The sequence below is a fragment of the Scyliorhinus torazame genome, chromosome 12, assembly GCF_047496885.1.
Source record: "Scyliorhinus torazame isolate Kashiwa2021f chromosome 12, sScyTor2.1, whole genome shotgun sequence".
In the NCBI taxonomy this organism is placed as follows: domain Eukaryota; kingdom Metazoa; phylum Chordata; class Chondrichthyes; order Carcharhiniformes; family Scyliorhinidae; genus Scyliorhinus; species Scyliorhinus torazame.
The window spans coordinates 198,140,463-198,162,526 of NC_092718.1; the positions used below are offsets into that span (position 1 = coordinate 198,140,463).

The 22,064-nt window shown below is 45.5% G+C and overlaps 1 protein-coding gene across 10 annotated transcripts in view; it reads left to right on the forward strand.

The window, feature by feature from the left end:
- Window positions 1-22,064, forward strand: part of git1 (G protein-coupled receptor kinase interacting ArfGAP 1) — a 252,390-nt gene that overhangs the window by 112,342 nt on the left and 117,984 nt on the right. For all 10 annotated transcript variants that reach the window (XR_011933692.1, XR_011933693.1, XR_011933694.1 and 7 more), the window contains exons 3-6: window positions 13,288-13,400; window positions 13,862-13,967; window positions 16,933-17,019; window positions 20,087-20,217. Coding sequence is in view for 7 of the 10 variants with exons in the window: in XM_072469628.1 (XP_072325729.1) it covers window positions 13,288-13,400; window positions 13,862-13,967; window positions 16,933-17,019; window positions 20,087-20,217 (437 nt within the window). In the remaining 3 variants the exon portion in view is untranslated. The remainder of the gene's footprint in view (window positions 1-13,287; window positions 13,401-13,861; window positions 13,968-16,932; window positions 17,020-20,086; window positions 20,218-22,064) is intronic.

A 22,064-nucleotide genomic window follows, 5' to 3' on the forward strand; every position in this document is an offset into this window, starting at 1 on the left:
CTGCACTAATTAAGCATTCAAGCTTTTTAAAAAATCAGATTAATTATTAAGGTTAAACTGAGCAGGAGAGGAGACAAAAAATAAGATGAATGAGATGAAGGCTTTTAGGAGGCTTGAAGGAAGATGGAGAAGCAGCAAGGTGGAAAGATTTTGGTAGATAAATTCAGAAGGCAGAAGCACAATGGCTGTGAAGGGTTTACCTTTCATGGCTTTTTGAGATGAGGAAAAGAACAATTGTAATCTAGTGTCCCTACCAGATTATGGGTTGGGACATGTAGCTGCAGAAATTTCCCAAACGGGTTGGAGAGGGGTTATGGATGGATTTGAAAGTTAAAATGAGGATGTTAAAATCTATTCACTGAAGGAGAAGAGCCCAGCACAGATGGACAATGATCAGGTCACATTGTAGAATTTTGTGCACTGAATCCTGGGACAGCAAAGTTTTGAATTAGCAGAGGTTTGTGGTGTGGGGAAAAGCTTTTGGAGAATCCCCATCTTTGTGGTGAAGGTGTGGCTGAGCGTTATTTGCACTGGGCGGGAGGAGGAAGGGATGAGAGAAGGTGGTCTTGGCAATGATGGACTTGAAATCTTGGTTCATATTTAGAATGCAATACTTGTGCACCTCTGCTTGAGTGACACTGGAGGTTGAACTTAGAGCCATGGATGGCTCCAAGGCTTCCAGATTTGCAGATAATTGGATAGTACACCTGAAACCAGTCAGTTGCCTGTGTTTTGAGAAATGACGTTGGCATATCAGCAAGCCTGAAAAATCTATTCAAGTGAGGAAGATATGGCATTAACAACCTCATACGGTCGTCTAAAAACAGTGATCATAATGTAAGGATGAGAATGGAAGAGAAGCAAATAATTTGTTACAGCATTATGAGGGATTTACTGAAATATTGTCAAATTTAAATCTAAGAATTGGTTAAAAAGGAAAGTCAAGGAAAAATTCATCCACCCACTTGTTCTTTGTAACCTATACAACACATTTCATGGTCTTGATAATTTACTGTGTTGTCTTACAGCTTAGACATTCTGTTTGCATTTTGTGGAGAAGATCCTTTTTTGGGCAGATGTTGAAAAGGATTTATGGAATAATTAATAATTGAAATTAATTGAAGAAAAGAAAATATTCCAATGACTTTTTTTGCTTTAGGTTTGAATTTCTTTTTTTAAAATAAATTTAGTGTACCCAATTATTTTTTTTCCAATTAAGGGGCAATTTAGTGTGGCCAATCCACCTACCCTGCACATCTTTGGGTTGTGGGGGTGAAACCCACGCAAACACGGGGAGAATGTGCAAACTCCACACAGACAGTGAACCCAGGTCCTCAGCGCCATAGACAGCAGTGCTAACCACTGGGGCACCGTGCTGCCCTTAGGTTTGAATTTTTGACCAAATGTGCTCTTGTAACCCCATTAAAAAATTTAACTAGAATTAAGGGTTTCTATGCACGATTGATCTTCTCAACTGTCCTTGCATATGGGCTACATACTAAATTACAGCCCTTCCCCAGTGGTGGTGGGGGGGGGTGGATTTGAAATGAAGCACTTTGGCTAGATGAGGCTCTCCAGATCAATTAATAAGTTCTACTCTTCCCTTATATTCTTCCCTGGTCAAATTTGGGGAGGGGGTGAGGGTGGCATGCAGGCAGACACCAGTTGCCTCTTCCTACTTACTCAAGAAACTGTTAGTCGCATTTGAATTTGAACAGGAAGTGTCGGGCTATTTTAAAGACACAAGAAATAGGAGCAGAAGTAGACCATAAGTCTCCGCCTGCTCCACCATTTGGTAGGATCATGGCTGATCTGCCTCCATTACATTTTTCCGCCTGCTCCTCATATTCATGATTCCCTGATATCAAAAATCTATCTATCTCTTCCTTAAATATACTCAAAGATGGAGCATCCGCAAGCCTCTTTGAGGTAGAGAATTGGTAAGATTCACTTGAAGAAAGTTCCCTTCATCTCAGTTGTAAATGACAAGCCCCATAACATAAGTCTGTGCCCTGCCATTCCCCAGCCATGGGAAACAACCTCTGTGTCTAGCTTTAGAACACATGAGACAGTACAGCATAGACTCAGGATTCCCAAACAATATTGCCACTTTAGCTTTGTTGGCATTGAAACCTTTGGCAAAGCAGCCAGCCGATACCTGCTGTTGAATCTTGTGTGAATAATGTTCTGAATGAGGTAGCAAAGTGTAACCCAGCAGGGAGATTATGCCTTCAGGAAGGGAGTGTAGAAATTTGATGAGGGGCAATAAAATAAAATAGAAAACACAACTCTTGAAAGATGTATTTTATTTGTACTATTCTGTACTTCTAAATAAAGCATCGTCTTTTTTAAACTTTTTTTTATTAAGACAAGATTTTCATTATAACATGAACAACATCCACCCAATTCCCCCTCACCCCCATAAAGAAAGCAAAACCTTAATCAAAATAAAAACCCAAGCCCTTCTCCCCTGCCCCACAAACAGCTGATGGTAACTAGCTCCCTGGAAAAGTAAATTAAGCATGCCAGCTCCAGTAGAACCCTTCCACCGACCCCCTCCATGGTATACTTGATCTTTAACGTTCAAAAATTCCATCAGGACCTCCAACCAAGCCGAGGCCTTGGGCACTGGAGACCTCCACCCAAATAGAACTCTCCTCTGGGCTATTAGCGAGGCAAAAGCTAGGACATCTGCCCTCTTTTCCCTGTCTGCAGCATCCTGTCTGAGTCCAAAACTCCAATGGCCACTAACGAGCACGACTCCAACTGAACGCCCAAAACCCCTGACATTGTATCAGAAAAGGAGACTCACAAATGAACTAGCTTGGGGCAAGTCCAAAACATATGCGTGTGATTCGCCTGCCCCTAGAACACAGCTCACACCTATCTCCTCCCCTGAGACGATTCCACTCGTATGTGCCCTTTGCACCACCTTGAACAGGATCAGGCTTAACCTCGCACATAAGGATGTGACGTTGACCCTGTGAAGAGCCTCATTCCACACAGCCCCCACAAATACCAAACCCAGCTCACCCTCCCACTTCCTCTTTACTTCCTCAAATGATGTCTGCTCCATCGCCAACATCTATCTATAGACATCCAAAATCTTACCCTCTCCTAACTCTGCCAAAGACAGGACCCTGTCCATAAGCGAAGACGATGGTGCCAGGGGAAACTAAGAGAGCTCCTTGTGTACAAAATGGCTTACCTTAATACACTCACTCTTGGGAACTGGAATTTCTCTATCATCTTTTCTAGGCTGGCGAAGATTCCTTCCAGAAATATTTCCCTAAACCTCTCCAACCCCTCCCTCTCCCATGCCCTGAATGATGAACCTAAGCCAGACAGCACAAATCTTTGATCCTGTAAATCGGAGCCAGCAGTGACCTGCAACCCAGTTTAAAATGTTGCCTAAACTGATTACAAATTCTCAAAGTAGTTATCACCACTGCGCTCGAAGAGAATGTAGCAGGAGAACACCAATAACCAGGGCCCTCAAACTCGACCCTATGCATGACACCTCCTTCGCCCGCCCTCATACAGTGTTTGGATCCTTGAACTACCCCCACATCTTGTCAATAATTGCCACCCCATAGTAGAACAACAGATTTGGTATCCCTTTGCAAAACCATCATATGAACCCAAGGAGTTTTACCAGCCCAAACAAAAGTAGATATCAGTTTATTAACCCTGCAAAAGAAAGACTTGGGAAGAAAGACTGGGAGACTCTGGAATAAAAACAAAAACCACAGGAGAATATTCATCTTTACCGTCTGTAGCCTTCCTGCTAAGGTCAGAGGGAAGGCATCCCACCTTCCCAAATCGGCCTTCACCCCCTCCAGACTAGAAAAATTAAGTTTATGGACCGTGGCACAGTCATGGGCTACCCGGATTCCCAGGTACAGAGCTAACCTTGGCCGGACAAAACGGCAGCCTCCCCTGAACAGCTCCCCTCCCTGGGGGTTCACCAGAAATATTCACTCTTGCCCAGATTCTGCTTGTACCCTGAAAAGGAGCCAAACTTCTTGAGGAACTCCATTACCTCCCGCATATTGGAGAGTAGGTCTGTAACATATAGTAACAAATCGTCCGCATATAAGGACGCTCTGTGCTCCCTCCCAACATGATCTATCCCCGTCCACCTGGTGGATAACCACAAAGCAATAGCCAGCGGCATAATCGTTAAGGCAAACAATAGTGGAACAATGGACAGCCCTGTCATGTACCCCAGTTCAGTTGGAAATAACACAAGTTTAGGGCGTTAGTACGTACACTCGCTGTGGGGGGATTTGTACAAATGCCTCATCCATTAAATAAATTTTGTTCCGAAGCCAAACTGCCCAACGATCTCTAAGAGGTACCCCAACTCAACTCTTCGCCAAATTAATTGAAATAATCACCTCCGGCTCGGTCCCTAAGGAGGGCGATAACACCACATTTAGCAGCCTCTTAATATTGGCCGACAACTGCCGGCCCTTAATAAATCCAGTCAGCTCCTCCCAAGATCACCCCAGGTAGGCAAAATAGGCTGATACAATCTACGGGATCCTTGTCCTTGTTCAGGATCAAGGAGATTGTGTACTGCTCCACCTCTGCGAAGATCAACCCATCCAAAAATTGCTTCATCCTCCTCCGGAGCCCTGACCCCTACAACCCACGATAGAAGGTCTCAAACACCTCTCACCTTCTCTGGGGTAGAATCCATGGCAGAACCAAGCAGTGATGGTGTGAGCTGTATCTAGAACTCCAGGGCCTCTAGTGAACAACCCATTAAGCAGAACTCAAATCAGGATCGAAGTAGAATAAAGATGATTTCTTGAAGTATGACTTTATCAATTGTGCCAATACAAATCAGAATGCAAAGCCCATGTATGTTCTATGCAGGGAAGGACTAGCAAATGAGAGTTGGATGCTAAATATCTTAGCTTGCAAACATCTTTTTAATTCTAAACAAGCTGAACCTCCAATTGTAAGGGAAGGATGGTGATTGCTTTCAGAACTGTGAAGAAATAGATGCTTTCCGAAAGTCATTGCAAGTTGGCAAGTGCGAATACAAAGCCAAAACTACTACATGTTCCCCACACTGCTACGACACATCGAAGAAAACAGTATTAGTAAGGAAGCTGTCAATAGACTGGCGAGCCTTATTCAGTCACATCTGGCTGCGCTGATCAAGTTTGTGTTGCTACTTTCCAGAGCAGAAGTTTCAGATTTTGAAACAGACGAGGTGAGCAAAAAGTCCTTTTGAGTTTGAGACCCCAGAGTCAATTATTAACTTACAGCTGACTCTAAATGAAGAGACTGAACTTTTGTGCCTCACCAGTGACAGCACATTAAAAACATACCACAAGTCCATGAGGCTGTCAGCATTCTGGAGTAGCTTCTCTAAGGAGTATCCAGTGCTGAGTAAAACGAGCATTTTGTTGCTATTGCCCTTCACAATGACCTACATGTGCCAGGTTAGACTTTTGTTCTCACAAAGATGCAACTGATATGCGCATTTCCCCCTCCTCCTGTGAATCTGATTGGAATGAGATCGTGAGGACCAAGAAGGCTCACCTGTTGCATTAAAGCTAAGCAAAAATGGTGGATCGCCAAGGTCGGCCGGCGTGGTCGCGAAAGTCAGCCGGCTGGTAAAAGTGGGTCCCGGAAAAAGGAAGTTTAAAAAACACTGCTCTAGTCTAGCGTAACAATGTGTCACTTCAATTCCTGGAGAATTACCAGTATTTTGTGGCACCTGGAGGTTCTGTGGTTGGAAAATGAATGTTGTAATTTCTTTCTTTTTTTTAAATAATATTTTATTGAAAATTTTTGGTCAACCAACACAGTACATTGTGCATCCTTTACACAACATTATAACAATACAGATAATAATTACCTTTTTTATTTAAACAAGAACAAAAGAAAACAACAACAAATAAATAAATATTAAATAACAAAAATAAAAACTAGCCCTAATTGGCAACTGCCTTGTCTCAGGCCACCCCCCCCCCCCCCCCCCCAAGTCCTTGGCTGCTGCTGCTGCCTTCTTTTTTCCCCCATCTATCTTTCCGCAAGATATTCGACGAACGGTTGCCACCGCCTGGTAAACCCTTGAGCCGACCCCCTTAGGACGAACTTAATCCGCTCTAACTTTATGAACCCCGCCATATCATTTATCCAGGTCTCCACCCCCGGGGGCTTGGCTTCTTTCCACATTAGCAATATCCTGCGCCGGGCTACTAGGGACGCAAAGGCCAAAACATCGGCCTCTCTCGCCTCCTGCACTCCCGGCTCTTGTGCAACCCCAAATATAGCCAACCCCCAGCTTGGTTCGACCCGGACTCCTACTACTTTCGAAAGCACCTTTGTCACCCCCATCCAAAACCCCTGTAGTGCCGGGCATGACCAAAACATATGGGTATGATTCGCTGGGCTTCTCGAGCACCTCGCACACCTATCCTCCACCCCAAAAAATTTACTGAGCCGTGTTCCTGTCATATGTGCCCTGTGTAATACCTTAAACTGAATCAGGCTTAGCCTGGCGCACGAGGACGACGAGTTTACCCTGTTTAGGGCATCTGCCCACAGCCCCTCCTCGATCTCCTCCCCTAGCTCTTCTTCCCATTTCCCTTTTTAGTTCGTCCACCATAGTCTCCCCTTCATCCCTCATTTCCCTATATATATCCGACACCTTACCGTCCCCCACCCATTTCTTCGAGATGACTCTGTCCTGCACCTCTTGTGTCGGGAGCTGCGGGAATTCCCTCACCTGTTGCCTCGCAAAAGCCCTCAATTGCATGTACCTGAATGCATTCCCTTGGGGCAACCCATATTTCTCAGTCAGCGCCCCCAGACTCGCGAACTTCCCATCCACAAATAGATCTTTCAATTGCGTTATACCTGCTCTTTGCCACATTCCATATCCCCCATCCATTCCCCCCGGGGCAAACCTATGGTTGTTTCTTATCGGGGACCCCCCCAATGCTCCGGTCTTTCCCCTATGTCGTCTCCACTGTCCCCAAATCTTCAGTGTAGCTACCACCACCGGACTCGTGGTATAGTTCCTTGGTGAGAACGGCAATGGGGCTGTCACCATAGCCTGCAGGCTGGTCCCCCTACAGGACGCCCTCTCTAATCTCTTCCACGCCGCTCCTTCCTCCTCTCCCATCCACTTACTCACCATTGAAATATTAGCGGCCCAATAATACTCACTTAGGCTCGGTAGTGCCAGCCCCCCCCTATCCCTACTACGCTGTAAGAATCCCTTCCTCACTCTCGGAGTCTTCCCGGCCCAAACAAAACCCATGATACTCTTTTCTATCCTTTTGAAAAAAGCCTTCGTGATCACCACCGGGAGGCACTGAAACACAAAGAGGAATCTCGGGAGGACCACCATCTTAACCGCCTGCACCCTCCCTGCCATTGACAATGCTACCATATCCCATCTCTTGAAATCTTCCTCCATCTGTTCCACCAACCGCGTTAAATTTAGCCTGTGCAATGTGCCCCAATTCTTAGCTATCTGGATCCCCAGGTAACGAAAGTCTCTTGTTACCTTCCTCAACGGTAGGTCTTCTATTTCTCTACTCTGCTCCCCTGGATGCACCACAAACAGCTCACTCTTCCCCATGTTCAATTTATACCCTGAAAAATCCCCAAACTCCCCAAGTATCCGCATTATTTCTGGCATCCCCTCCGCTGGATCCGCCACATATAGTAGCAGATCATCTGCATATAAAGATACCCGGTGTTCTTCTCCTCCCCTAAGTATTCCCCTCCATCTCTTGGAACCTCTCAGCGCTATCGCCAGGGGCTCAATCGCCAGTGCAAACAGTAATGGGGACAGAGGACATCCCTGCCTTGTCCCTCTATGGAGCCGAAAATATGCCGATCCCCGTCCATTCGTGACCACACTCGCCACTGGGGCCCTATACAACAGCTGCACCCATCTAACATACCCCTCTCCAAACCCAAATCTCCTCAACACCTCCCACAGATAATCCCATTCCACTCTATCAAATGCTTTCTCTGCATCCATCGCCACTACTATCTCCGTTTCACCCTCTGGTGGGGCCATCATCATTACCCCTAACAGCCTCCGTATATTCGTGTTCAGCTGTCTCCCCTTCACAAACCCAGTTTGGTCCTCATGAACCACCCCCGGGACACATTCCTCTATTCTCATTGCCATTACCTTGGCCAGGACCTTGGCATCCACATTGAGGAGGGAAATTGGTCTGTAGGACCCGCATTGTAGCGGATCCTTTTCCTTCTTTAAGAGAAGCGATATCGTTGCTTCTGACATAGTCGGGGGCAGTTGTCCCCTTTCCTTTGCCTCGTTAAAGGTCCTCGTCAGTAGCGGGGCGAGCAAGTCCAAATATTTTCTGTAAAATTCAACTGGGAATCCGTCCGGTCCCGGGGCCTTTCCCGTCTGCATGTTCCTAATTCCTTTCACCACTTCTTCTACCGTGATCTGTGCTCCCAGTCCTACCCTTTCCTGCTCTTCCACCTTGGGAATTTCCAGCCGATCCAAAAAATCCATCATTCTCTCCCTCCCATCCGGGGGTTGAGCTTCATACAATTTTTTATAAAATGTCTTGAACACTTCGTTCACTCTCTCCGCTCCCCGCTCCGTCTCTCCTTCCTCGTCCCTCACCCCCCCTATTTCCCTCGCTGCTCCCCCTTTCCTCAATTGGTGTGCCAGCAATCTGCTCGCCTTCTCTCCATATTCATACTGTACACCCTGCGCCTTCCTCCATTGTGCCTCTGCAGTGCCTGTAGTCAGCAAGTCAAATTCCACATGCAGCCTTTGCCTTTCCCTGTACAGTCCCTCCTCCGGTGCTTCCGCATATTGTCTATCCACCCTCAAAAGTTCTTGCAGCAACCGCTCCCGTTCCTTACTCTCCTGCTTCCCTTTATGTGTCCTTATTGATATCAGCTCCCCCCTAACCACCGCCTTCAACGCCTCCCAGACCACTCCCACCTGAACCTCCCCATTGTCATTGAGTTCCAAGTACTTTTCAATGCATCCCCTCACCCTTAGGCACACCCCCTCATCCGCCATTAGTCCCATGTCCATTCTCCAGGGTGGGCGCCCTCTTGTTTCCTCCCCTATCTCCAAGTCTACCCAGTGTGGGGCATGATCCGAAATGGCTATAGCCGTATATTCCGTTCCCCTCACCCTCGGGATCAATGCCCTACCCAACACAAAAAAGTCTATGCGTGAATAGACTTTATGGACATAGGAGAAAAACGAGAACTCCTTACTCCTAGGTCTACTGAATCTCCACGGGTCCACCCCTCCCATCTGCTCCATAAAATCCTTAAGCACCTTGGCTGCTGCCGGCCTCCTACCAGTCCTGGACTTCGACCTATCCAGCCTTGGTTCCAACACCGTGTTAAAGTCTCCCCCCATTATCAGCTTTCCGGTCTCTAGGTCTGGGATGCGTCCTAGCATTCGCCTCATAAAGTTGGCATCGTCCCAGTTCGGGGCATACACGTTTACCAAAACCACCATCTCTCCCTGTAATTTGCCACTCACCATCACGTATCTGCCCCCGTTATCCGCCACTATAGTCTTCGCCTCGAACATTACCCGCTTCCCCACTAATATAGCCACCCCCCTGTTTTTCGCATCCAGCCCCGAATGGAACACCTGCCCCACCCATCCTTTGCGCAACCTAACCTGGTCTATCAGTTTCAGGTGCGTTTCCTGTAGCATAACCACATCTGCTTTAAGTTTCTTAAGGTGTGCGAGTACTCGTGCCCTCTTTATCGGCCCGTTAAGCCCCCTCACGTTCCACGTGATCAGCCGAGTTGGGGGGCTTCCCACCCCCCCCCCCCCTTGCCGGTTAGCCATCATCTTTTTCCAGCTTCTCACCCAGTTCCCACGCAGCTGTATCTCTCCCAGACGGTGCCCCCCCGCCCATCCTTTCCCGTACCCACTCCCCCCTTTCCCCAGCAGCAGCAACCCAGTAATTCCCCCCTCCCCCCCCCCCCCCCCCCCTGCTAGACCCCCCGCTAGCGTAATTACTCCCCCCATGTTGCTCCCAGAAGTCAGCAAACTCTGGCTGACCTCGGCTTCCCCCCGTGATCACGGCTCGCACCGTGCGACGCCCCCTCCTTCCTGCTTCTCTATTCCCGCCATAATTATCATAGCGCGGGAACCAAGCACGCGCCTCTCCCTCGGCCCCGCCTCCCATGGCCAACGCCCCATCTCCTCTCCCTCCCCACCTCCCCCCATCACCACCTGTGGGAGAAAGAAAAGTTACCATACCGCAGGATTAAAACATAAAACCCCTCTTCGCCCCCCCCCCATTCGCCCCACCACTTTGTCCAAACGTTCATTTTCATAATCCAATCATTCCAATTTTTCTTCTACAATAAAAGTCCACGCTTCATCCGCCGTTTCAAAGTAGTGGTGCCTCCCTTGATATGTGACCCACAGTCTTGCCGGTTGCAGCATTCCAAACTTTATCTTCTTTTTGTGAAGTACCGCTTTGGCCTGATTAAAGCTCGCCCTCCTTCTCGCCACCTCCGCACTCCAATCTTGATAAACGCGGATCACCGCGTTCTCCCATTTACTACACCGAGTTTTCTTCGCCCATCTCAGGACCATTTCTCTATCCTTAAAACGGAGGAATCTCACCACTATGGCTCTGGGAGTTTCTCCTGCTCTCGATCCTCGCACCATCACTCGGTATGCTCCCTCCACCTCCAGCGGACCCGTCGGGGCCTCCGCTCCCATTAACGAGTGCAGCATCGTGCTCACATATGCCCCGACGTCCGCCCCCTCCACACCTTCAGGAAGGCCAAGAATCCTCAAGTTGTTCCTCCTTGCGTTGTTTTCCAGTGCCTCCAACCTCTCCACAGATTGTTTCTGGTGTGCCTCCTGTATCTCCGACTTCACCACCAGGCCCTGTATATCGTTCTCATTCTCTGCTGCTTTCGCCTTCACGACCCGAAGCTCCTGCTCCTGGGTCTTTTGTTCCTCTTTCAGCCCTTCGATCGCCTGTAATATCGGGGCCAACAACTCTTTCTTCATTTCCTTTTTTATCTCCTCCACGCAGCGTTTCAAGAACTCTTGTTGTTCAGGGCCCCATATGAAACTGCCACCTTCCGACGCCATCTTGGTTTCTGCTTGCCTTCCTTGCCGTTGTTCCAAAGGATCCGCTGCAATCCGGCCACTTTTCTCTCCTTTTTCCATCCGTGTCCAGGGGGAACCCCCTTCTGGTTTACCGCACGGTGTTTTTAGCCGTTAAAATTGCCGTTGGGGCTCCTATCAAGAGCCCAAAAGTCCGTTCCACCGGGAGCTGCCGAAACGTGCGACTCAGCTGGTCATCGCCGCACCCGGAAGTCGAATGTTGTAATTTCAACCTTGAATCAACTGCACTTGTGTTTTGGGTGCAAGTGCCATCAGCGCTCTGAAACCCACAATACAACATGAATGTAAATTGAATGAATTCTAAAACATGGGAAGTCCCAGCAAATTGCAGTACTGCTTCAAGTAGAAAGAGTTCTACATTTAAGGGGAGACTAGGCAAGCATATGATGATTATGATAGTAGATTTAGATAAGAAAAGATGGGAGGGCACACGAGTTGAGAATAAACGCTGACATGGACTAGTTTTTCTGTGCTGTATATCCAAAGTATGTGATCCTATGTATGCAATGTGAAGTGGTAATCATTCAAATATACTCCAACGGCTTTCCCATCTATTTCAATCTATCCTTGATAACCCTCATTACATTTTTTTTTTTTCTTTGTTGGAAATAAATTCTTGGTCAGTTTTAAATAGAAGTAAACTTTAGGTTGTACCTTAATCAAAGTGGCTTAGTGGGCGGCACAGTGGTTAGCATAGGGGCTGTTTAGCACAGGGCTAAATCGCCGGCTTTGAAAGCAGACCAAGGCAGGCCAGCAGCGTGGTTCAATTCCCGTACCAGCCTCCCCGAACAGGCGCCAGAATGTGGCGACTAGGGGCTTTTCACAGTAACTTCATTTGAAGCCTACTTGTGACAATAAGCGATTTTCATTTTCATTGCTGCCTCACGGCGCCGAGGTCCCAGGTTCGATCCCGGCTCAGGGTCACTGTTCGTGTGGAGTTTGCACATTCCCCCACGTGTTTGCGTGGGTTTCGCCCACACAACACAAAGATGTACAGGGTAGGTGGATTGGCCATGCTAAATTACCCCTTAATTGGAAAAAATGAATTGGGTACTCTATTTTTAAAATTTAAAAAAAAAATCAAAGTGGCTTATTGTATTTTTTGGTTTTCAAACAGGACGGATTTAGACTAACAGTTTAGTAAATATGTATCAATCGGCAATCTTGTTTGATTTCCTGTTTCCTCACAGAAAAAGCCTAATTTTTTTGAGGGGGGAGAGGTAGATTGGAGTACAAATGATTTGGGCAGACTGTTTGCAGAGACTGGCAAAGATTTTGATTCATGATTGGAAACGTAGTGATATGAAATATTTCCTTTTCTCTCCTACAGCATGGTGTTGTGATTTCTGTTGCAGCTAAGAACTGACAATTTCTGACTAATCGTCAGGTTTCAATCATCAGTCCACCCCCTCTCTTTCTTCTCTTCCCCCCCTCTCTTTACCTTTCCTCTCTTCCCCTCCCCCTCTCTCTTCCCCTCCCCCTCTCTCTTCCCCTCCCCCTCTCTCTTCCCCTCCCCCTCTCTCTTCCCCTCCCCCTCTCTCTTCCCCTCCCCCTCTCTCTTCCCCTCCCCCTCTCTCTTCCCCTCCCCCTCTCTCTTCCCCTCCCCCTCTCTCTTCCCCTCCCCCTCTCTCTTCCCCTCCCCCTCTCTCTTCCCCTCCCCCTCTCTCTTCCCCTCCCCCTCTCTCTTCCCCTCCCCCTCTCTCTTCCCCTCCCCCTCTCTCTTCCCCTCCCCCTCTCTCTTCCCCTCCCCCTCCCCCCTCTCTTTCCCCCCCCCCTCTCTTTCCCCCCCCCCTCTCTCTCTGAATTTCCCAGTGATGTATCATTTACCATTTAGAGGTATTCAGATTTGATATGCTACACTGTAATATCCTGCTAGGAGCAGCTTGGACACACTGATCTCAAGAATTTGTTGTGTGGTGAAAATATTTGTGGTGTTCCTTCTGTCCGATCGAATTGACATATTGCCACTCTTATGCCTGGTCACTTATACAGTTTCTAACACTGGTAACGATGTCCAGCATCGGGCAAAAGTACTTTTCAGCTCAACAAATGAATGGACTATCTCTATTTGGACATAAAGGTAGGATTTTTATCTTTTGAAACTATTTCTAAATGGTTATTTTCATTTGACCTTATTTTAGATGGTGCAGACCTTAGCAAGTAATGGAGCCAACTCAATCTGGGAACACTCGCTGCTTGATCCAGCTCAAGTGCAAAGTGGACGGCGCAAACCAAACCCTCAAGATAAAGTACAGTGAGTTCCATTCACCTTCAAAATGCAAGCCTGCTGTATTGAAATTGCATGTACACAGACCATTCTTTTCAATTAACTTTTTTTTTTTTCACCCTCCACTTTTTTCATACAAGTTGTAGCTGCTTTTGGTTCCAAGAAGCCATTGATGTGATTGGTCCATTCAACAGTTTATTTTTAATAGAAATCCCAGGATGTGTACAATTTACAAGCTTGTCAAATTTTAGACTCCATTATCATATGGATCTAGTTATTTTGGAATTATAACAAATAGCTAGATCAGATGAATTGCGGATTATCTTTTCCCATTGTCTTTGAAAAAGCGATTGCCAGAGTGTGCAGTCATTACTATGGTAGTGATAGGTCTGACCTTGTAATTGACTGTGAAATTGCTACAAACGTATTGAGACTGCAGTTATTTCCTTGCTAAAATATGCCTTTTTAAATGTATTTTTTAAATGCAGCCCCACCAAGGCAGAATTCATACGAGCCAAGTATCAAATGTTGGCATTTGTCCACAAACTACCTTGCCGTGATGATGACGGTGTTACCACAAAGGACCTGAGTAAGGTGAGCTGTCTTGAACAAGTCTTATTTGCAGCTGTAACAGCACTATGACCAGATTAGATCTATTTCTTGAATTTACAATAAATTTGAAAATTGGAGATTATTGTCAGCTAAGATGTCCCATCACTTGATATCTTGCTTGAACAATTCTCATTTTTTTCTTTGCAAGTCTTTTTTGGCACAAACTTGCTGGAATGACCCACGAATAACTTGATTTTTTAAAAGAGAAGTAAGCTAGCCTTTCAGCAGGCTTAAAATATAAAATTCTGTCCTTCTGCAATGTTTCCCCCAAATGTACGCCAAATTACTTTGTAGTTGCATTCAGTGCCTAGTGATACTCCACCAGCATTCGGTTGCAGTATATTCACTATTTCCTTGTCAAATATTATCAAATAAACCATTCTCTTACGTAGTCTCATACTAATAACTCTCTTTTTGTATCACTGTTTTATTTCCAATGCCACAATTGGTCCAGTGTCCATTTCACCATCCGATGATTTCAGGCAGTTAAGCTTCTCAAAGCCAATCGAAAGGAGTTAGTTTTGAGCAGCATTTCTGACAGCTTACACTTTTTAAATAAATTCTAAGTCGGCTACAGTTGGCCTCAACCAGGGATGGGTTTAAAATAAAAGGTTGGTTTCTAATTGCTGTTCTGTGTCCAATCTGTGTGGCTCATAACTACGATCTAAATACCTGCCTGTTGGCCTTGTGCATGAAGAATGGAACACCCTCCCCCTTCCAAGTGATTGCTGACACCATTGAAATGTGCTTCCAGGAAACAGTGACAAATTTAGATAATAAAAAGGGATAAAGAAAATCTTGATTTTAAAAACCGGTGTCAATAGTGAAGGCATGTCGTCATGCTGCATGTACTCTTGTTTTGGTTCAGTTTTTGGAACAATGCCATCGCTAGCAGAACTCACAACTCAACAAAGTTGATCGTCTTCTGACAATCATCTTTGCCATCTTATTTACAGTACTTCAATTTAAAAAATATATAATCTTTATTAGTGTCACAAGTAGGCTTGCATTAACACTGCAATTAATTTACTGTGAAAATCTCCTAGTCGTCACACTCTAGCGCCTGTTCAGGTACACTGAGGAAGAGGTCAATGTCCAATTCACCTAACAGGCACATCTTTCAGGACTATGGGAGGAAACCGGGGGGCCTGGAGTGAACCCACACAGACACTGGGAGAATGCAGATTCCAAACAGACGGTGACCCAAGCCGGGAATCAAACCGGGACCCTGCCGCTATGAAGCAACAGTGCTAACCATTGTGCGACCGTGCTGCCTATACAGTACTTCAATTTCACATTCTGGTCTTTGGGTGAGGGGGTGACACAGGGGTGCAGTGGTTAGCACTGCTGCCTCATGGTGCCAAGGATCCGGGTTCAAACCCGGCCCTGGGTCACTGTCTATGTGGAGTTTGCACATTCTCCCTGTGGCTGCGTGGGTCTCACCCCCACAAGTCAAAGATATGCAGGGTTGGTGGATTGGCCATGCTAAATTGTCCCTTAATTGGAGGGAAAAAAGAATGAGGCACTTTGAATTCAGAAAAAAAAATTTTTTTTAAGCCTTTGGGTAAAGATTTTTCACAACATCATGATTGCAAGCTGAAGAATTGCAGGGTATGTCATGCCCCTGGTGCATTGTAAGAAAATTACATTGTCATTCTCCACAAGCTCATGTAGAATGCTTTAAATCTAATTAAAATATCTGTAATGAGAATATCTGGACTAATTTTGAGGCATGGGAAAATATCTTTGGTTGTTAGTCTTGGAACACCAGTTCGTAATGGTGCATAGAATTGTTTTGGTGTGAGGCGGCAAATTAAACCCCAGTGAGAAAAAGTAGCCCAATCTTCATGTTACAATTATTAAAGACTATTTATTGAAGTACAGAAGACAAATGAACAGGACTGCTCTACTCTCAGACAATTACTGTGTATGAATTACTAAACACAGTTTTATATAGAACTTATTCCAAAATATATCTCTTATATTCGGGATAAAGTGTCCGCAATGGCGTTTTCACTCCTGGACACATGAAAGATTTTTAGGTTAAATGGTTTTAATAGCAAACTCCTTCGAAGTAACTGGGTGTTTGTATGTCAATCTCTCCAAATGTTTCAAAGAGTTGTGGTCTGTATGTACGATTGTCTTGGTTGGGTTGCTGGCAACATAAATCTCAATGCTGTAATACTAGTACCATGCTTAACAGCTCTTAATGGTTGAATATTTTTCTGTTACTGATTTAATTCCCTTGAGAATCCAGCAAAAAGAAAGACGAGGGACTTCTTCGTCTTGCAATAATACAGCTCCTACCCTATTGTATGCGACCGTGGGCCTGTGTGTGTGTGTGAGAGGGAGAGTGTGTAGGCCAGTGTGAAAGAGAGTGAGTGAGTGTGTGGGCTGTGTGTGAGAAAGAGAGTGTGTGTGTGTGTGTTTTTGAGCCAGTGAGAGAGGGAGAGAGTGGGTGAGTGTGGGCCTATGTGAGAGAGAGTGAGTGAGTGTGTGGGCATGTGTGTGTGAGAGAGAGTGAGTGATTGTGTGGGCATGTGTGTGTGAGAGAGTGAGTGATTGTGTGGGCATGTGTGTGAGAGAGATTGATTGTACGGGCATGTGTGAGAGAGAGTGAGTATTATGTGGGCCTGTGTGAGGTGAATTCATAGACATTTCTGAGCTAGAATTGAATAAATGTCTTAAACGTTGTTAAAGCTGGAAGGTCATTCGGATCTAGACAAATCTACAATTGCCTAGCCTCATTGTCCCTCGGTTTAAAAAAAAATCAAGGTTGGTTCCAACAGATGACCGAATTGGAACTACAAATAAAAGTCACAATATAATGGCACATTGAAGAATACATCACACATACCATTGACTGTTTAAAAAGTGTAAAATGTCAAAATGGAATTGTATCACAATAATTTTTAACTGATCTTTCTATTCTTTTGTCTTACAACAGCAACTGCACTCCAGTGTGCGCACAGGGAATCTGGAGACGTGTCTCAGGCTACTGTCCCTGGGAGCACAGGCCAATTTCTTTCACCCGGTAAAGTTTATCATGGAATATATTTTCCATAATTCAGAGCATTTCAGAAACTAAAGTAGGCCAATCAGCACCAGAGGGGAAACCATTCTGATGACCTTTCTCTCTCAGATGTTGACTAACCTGCTTTACATTTTTTCTTCTTGTTTCTATGATTTTCAATTATCACTCCTCCGATGTCTGGATTTTTGGGGAGAAAGAACTTGAGGCAATCTTTCATTTCAGCAAACTCAGTATTTATTTGCCAAATTGAAAGTTGATTACAGCAGGTATCTTAAGATTTTCGAATTTAATCGTACGTTCACATTAAGCACACTGCCATTCTGTGCCCATTTACCTTTCAATGAAGCAGTCATCAGAGCACAGTATTTTAATCTCAGTTGAGCAGCATAGACTTTGAGTTTAACACTGTTTCAGTGCACAAAACCTATGTGATCAGACAGACCGTGAGCAAAATCTGAACAAAAATGTACTACTTCACTGGTGCCATTATAATAATAAATCAAAAATTACATGCATTTCCAAAGTTGCCACATGCATTTGAGTCTTGGATTATAAATCAGTCGAGCTCTGTCTGCTCTCGTGGTTGAAGATATTGACCAATTTTTTAGGCACTGTTGCTAACTTTTGGTTGGTTCAATTGGCTCTGTTTTATAACCTATGCTCTCGAGTCGCCAGGCATCTTTATGATACCGCCACGAGGTTCAAGTAATGATCAATAACTCAAGACACCGATTAGTAAGATTCAAATCAAAGCACCTTTATTATACACAGTAATCGCTACTCATGCATAAATTCTACTTCTAAACTACTTCTATAACTAACAGGCCTATACTTAACTTCGGACTGGCCCACCAGGTCAGGGGAACAAATGGCCTTTCATTCGGGTTCTGAGTCTGCGGGATTTGAAGTTGGTACTGATTGGTAGATAGGAGCGCCTATCTCATAGCGAGCATTGACGTAAGACTTACGGTCTCTCGGCGGCAGTTTGAACCGGTCACGGTCAAGGTTGGTTCGCGTTGCTGGGTGACCCGGTCAAGAAGAACAATTTGAACTTGGGGCTTAACTTTTATAGTCCCCAGGGGTTTCCCGCCTTTCGGGGTGGACCCTGTACCTGGTTCTAGGTGATTGGACTTCGTTCCAATCGCTTGGTTCGATTTCTCCAATACTGGAGCGGTTCCCTGATCGATGGGCGGTCTTGAGGTGTGCGTTAACCTCTTTTGTGTTGGCTCCTGCTGGCGCCGGGGAGTCTGACTTGGCTTTGTTTATCTTAAATGTTGCGATTGTTCCTGGGGATTGCTCATTAGTATGTAGATGTCTGCTACATTATTATGCTGATGGTCGCTGGTATCGATGCTGTCTGGGCTTTTGCAGAGTTTAATACACAGTAACTCTGCACCTGCTGGTTTCTGCCTGTGTTGGCTGAATTTCCTTTCAGCCTTTGCTGTTCTCCATTTTAAATCGGGACTTGGCCAACTCAGGTGGCTACAGCACAGTACTCTCCAATCATCTGCTTGTTCTGTTATGTGATTGAGTGTACAAGCACTTCAGTTGATTACATTTTCTGGACTTCCTGCATTACCTTTAAGTGCCCCTTAATAGAGTGGTGATGTGAAATATATTCTGACGGTGTGAATTGTGTGACTAAACTAATGTTACAAACTACAAGATATTTAATACCTTGAAATAGTTAAAATTGAGCAGTTTTTGTCTGAATCTCATAGATATAATTCATTTGAATTTGAATGATAATTATAAATGATTTTAGGCACTGAAACGTCTTAAAAGCATTTGTCATTGTAACACAATGGGTTATTTGAGTCATTCCGTCTATAATATGCTCCCACTCATTTCTTATTTTATTTTATTTCATATCATTTCTTTCCAAAAGAATGGTTGCATGCAATCCCATAGGTTTGCTTTCCTTTTTTTAGAAAGTCAATTAAGATTGGTGGGCTGTTCTACCATCAGAGGGCATTGTAGCCAAATTTGTTCAGTCCTTTGCAGAAGTCTGCAAATAGAAGTCTAGATCAGGGTTTTAGACTGAGTTGAAACAGCTGGAAAATCAGAGAATGTACAGCTCCGTTGTTCAACCCATAATTTCTCTGTCAGTTCTTTGAAAGAGCTATCCAGTAGCTCTTTCCTGAAGCGCTGCAAATTGCCCCCCCCCCCCCTGAGTATTTATCTAAGTTACTTTTGAAATGCATTATTAGCAGGCGGCACAGTAGCACAGTGCTTAGCACTGTTGCTTCGCAGCGCCACGGCCCCGAGTTCGATTCCCGGCCTGGGTCACTGTGCGTAGTCTGCACGTTCTCCCCGTGTCCGCATGGGTTTCCTCCGGGTGCTCCGGTTTTCTCCCACAAGTCCCGAAAGACGTGCTTGTTAGGTGAATTGGACATTCTGAATTCTCCCTCCGTGCACCCGAACAGGCATTGGAGTGTGGCAACTAGGGGATTTTAACAGTAACTTCATTGGAATGTTAATGTAAGCCAACTGGTGACAATGATAACGATTGTTATTAAGATTATTATTATTCAATCTGCTGCTACACGGTTGACGTGGTGGCACAGCGGTTAGCACTGCTGCTTCACCGCACCAAGGACCTGGGTTTGATTCCAATCTTGGGTGACTGTGGAGTTTGCACGTTCTCCCCGTGTCTGCATCGGCTTCCTCCCGGAGCTCCGGTTTCCTCCCACAATCCGAAGATGCACAGGGTAGGTGGGTATAGGGCAGAGGCATGGGCCTAGGTAAGGTGCTCTTTTGGAGGGTTGGTGCAAACTTGATGGCCTGAATGGCCTCCTCCTGCACTGTAGGGACTCTAGGATATCTTTTCAGGCTTTTCATTCGCCCACTGTTTCACCCTACATTTTTCAAAGAGACACTATATTTGCAGTGGTCCTGCCACTTTTTTGGCTAAGCTTGGTTAAGACAAGACCCAAGATTGATTCTGCCACTTTCTTGCTTGTGAAGTGCTGCTGCATCATAAGTGGAGTTGTGTAAGTAAACTAGTGCAGTACAGTACTTATAATTCGCTGGTTTTATTGAATATTTTATATTTTCCATTCATCAGGAAAAAGGTACCACACCTTTGCATGTGGCTGCTAAAGCAGGACAAATACACCAGGCTGAACTACTGGTCGTTTATGGTGCAGATCCTGGAGCACCTGATGTTAATGGCAGAACACCCATAGATTATGCCAGGTCAGTGGGGGAGGAAACGCCCTCAATTATTTTGTACATTTTTGTTTCATTTATACTACTGCTGCAAATCATTGCACTCTTTATGGGGGGTTATAGCCATTGTTATGGTAGCTGAACTTAAAAAATGTGAGGAAGCAATGCAGTGCTCAGTTTTACATCTGGATTGTTTCATAAAAATGCTTATCTCTGTTCAGGACTTGTACTGTTGTGTATATTTTGATATTTATGTTCTGTTTGCAATGGAAATAGTTAAGCAAAATAAAAGCATTAAAATGAAAGATTGATGTAGGCGTTTGTTACAAAATGTCGATAATTCAAATCCCTGAAGTTTTTGCCCTTGGCATATGTTCAGGAAAATGCATACTGCCTTGATATGATAAAATTATGCGTGTCAGCAATATAAGCTCATCTGAAGAAGTAGTTGTATGTGACAATGTTATAAAAGGGAAACCAATGCCATAGGCATTGTTATAAAATCCATTTTTACCTCTGTCGTGTGCTAAATCGACAGACTGGAGATTTAAGGTACAGGATTTTCCCATGCTTGTTGCATTGGTTCCGGCTTCGTAACAAGGGAGGGGACCCTCTTGGACTGTTGTGATAGGTCACCAGATCAGTTCAAGGCTCAGTAAACCACAGTTCGGAGGCAGTCAAATTTGATGACTGGAACAGGTCTCGGTTAAGTTGAGCATGAAAAGGGATGCAGTTAGCAGACATTGAGTTGGGCTCAAGAGAGAGAAGCCCAGAAGATCCAAGAATCTGTGCGGCCGAAATTTGAGGAGCTGAATCAGGGACTCCGTGACATCTTGGGAGCCATTTTGCTATCAGGGAATTAGTTACACCAAATATTGGCGATAGATGGGTAACTGTAAGAGGGACTGGGAAGAAGCAGTCAGTGCAGGGATCCCCTGCGGTCGTTCCCCTGAGTAACAAGTATACCGCTTTGGATATTTGTGGGGGGGGGGGGAACTTACCAGGGGTAAGCCATGGGGTACGGACCTCTGGCACGGAGTCTGTCCCTGTTGCTCAGAAGGGAAGGGGGGAGAGGAGCAGAGCATTAGTAATTGGGGACTCGATAGTCAGGGGCACAGATAGGAGATTTTGTGGGAGCGAGAGAGACTCGCGTTTGGTATGTTGCCTCCCAGGTGCAAGGGTACGTGATGTCTCGGATCGTGTTTTCCGGGTCCTTAAGGGGGAGGGGGAGCAGCCCCAAGTCGTGGTCCACATTGGCACTAACGACATAGGTAGGAAAGAGGACAAGGATGTCAGGCAGGCTTTCAGGGAGCTAGGATGGAAGCTCAGAACGAGAACAAACAGAGTTGCTATCTCTGGGTTGTTGCCCGTGTCACGTGATAATGAGATGAGGAATAGGGAGAGAGAGAAATTAAACACGTGGCTACAGGGATGGTGCAGGCGGGAGGGGTACAGATTTCTGGATAACTGAGGCTCTTTCTGGGGAAGGTGGGACCTCTACAGACAGGATGGTCTACATCTGAACCTGAGGGGCACAAATATCCTGGGGGGGGAGATTTGTTAGTGCTCTTTGGGGGGGTTTAAACTAATGCAGCAGGGGCATGGGAACCTGGATTGTAGTTTTAGGGTACGGGAGATTGAGAGTATAGAGATCAGGAGCACAGATTTGACTTTGCAGGAGGGGGCCAGTGTTCAGGTTGGTGGTTTGAAGTGTGTCTACTTCAATGCCAGGAGTATACGAAATAAGGTAGGGGAACTGGCAGTATGGGTTGGTACCTGGGACTTCGATGTTGTGGCCATTTCAGAGGAGACTTGGATAGAGCAGGGACAGGAATGGTTGTTGCACGTTCCGGGGTTTAGGTGTTTTAGTAAGC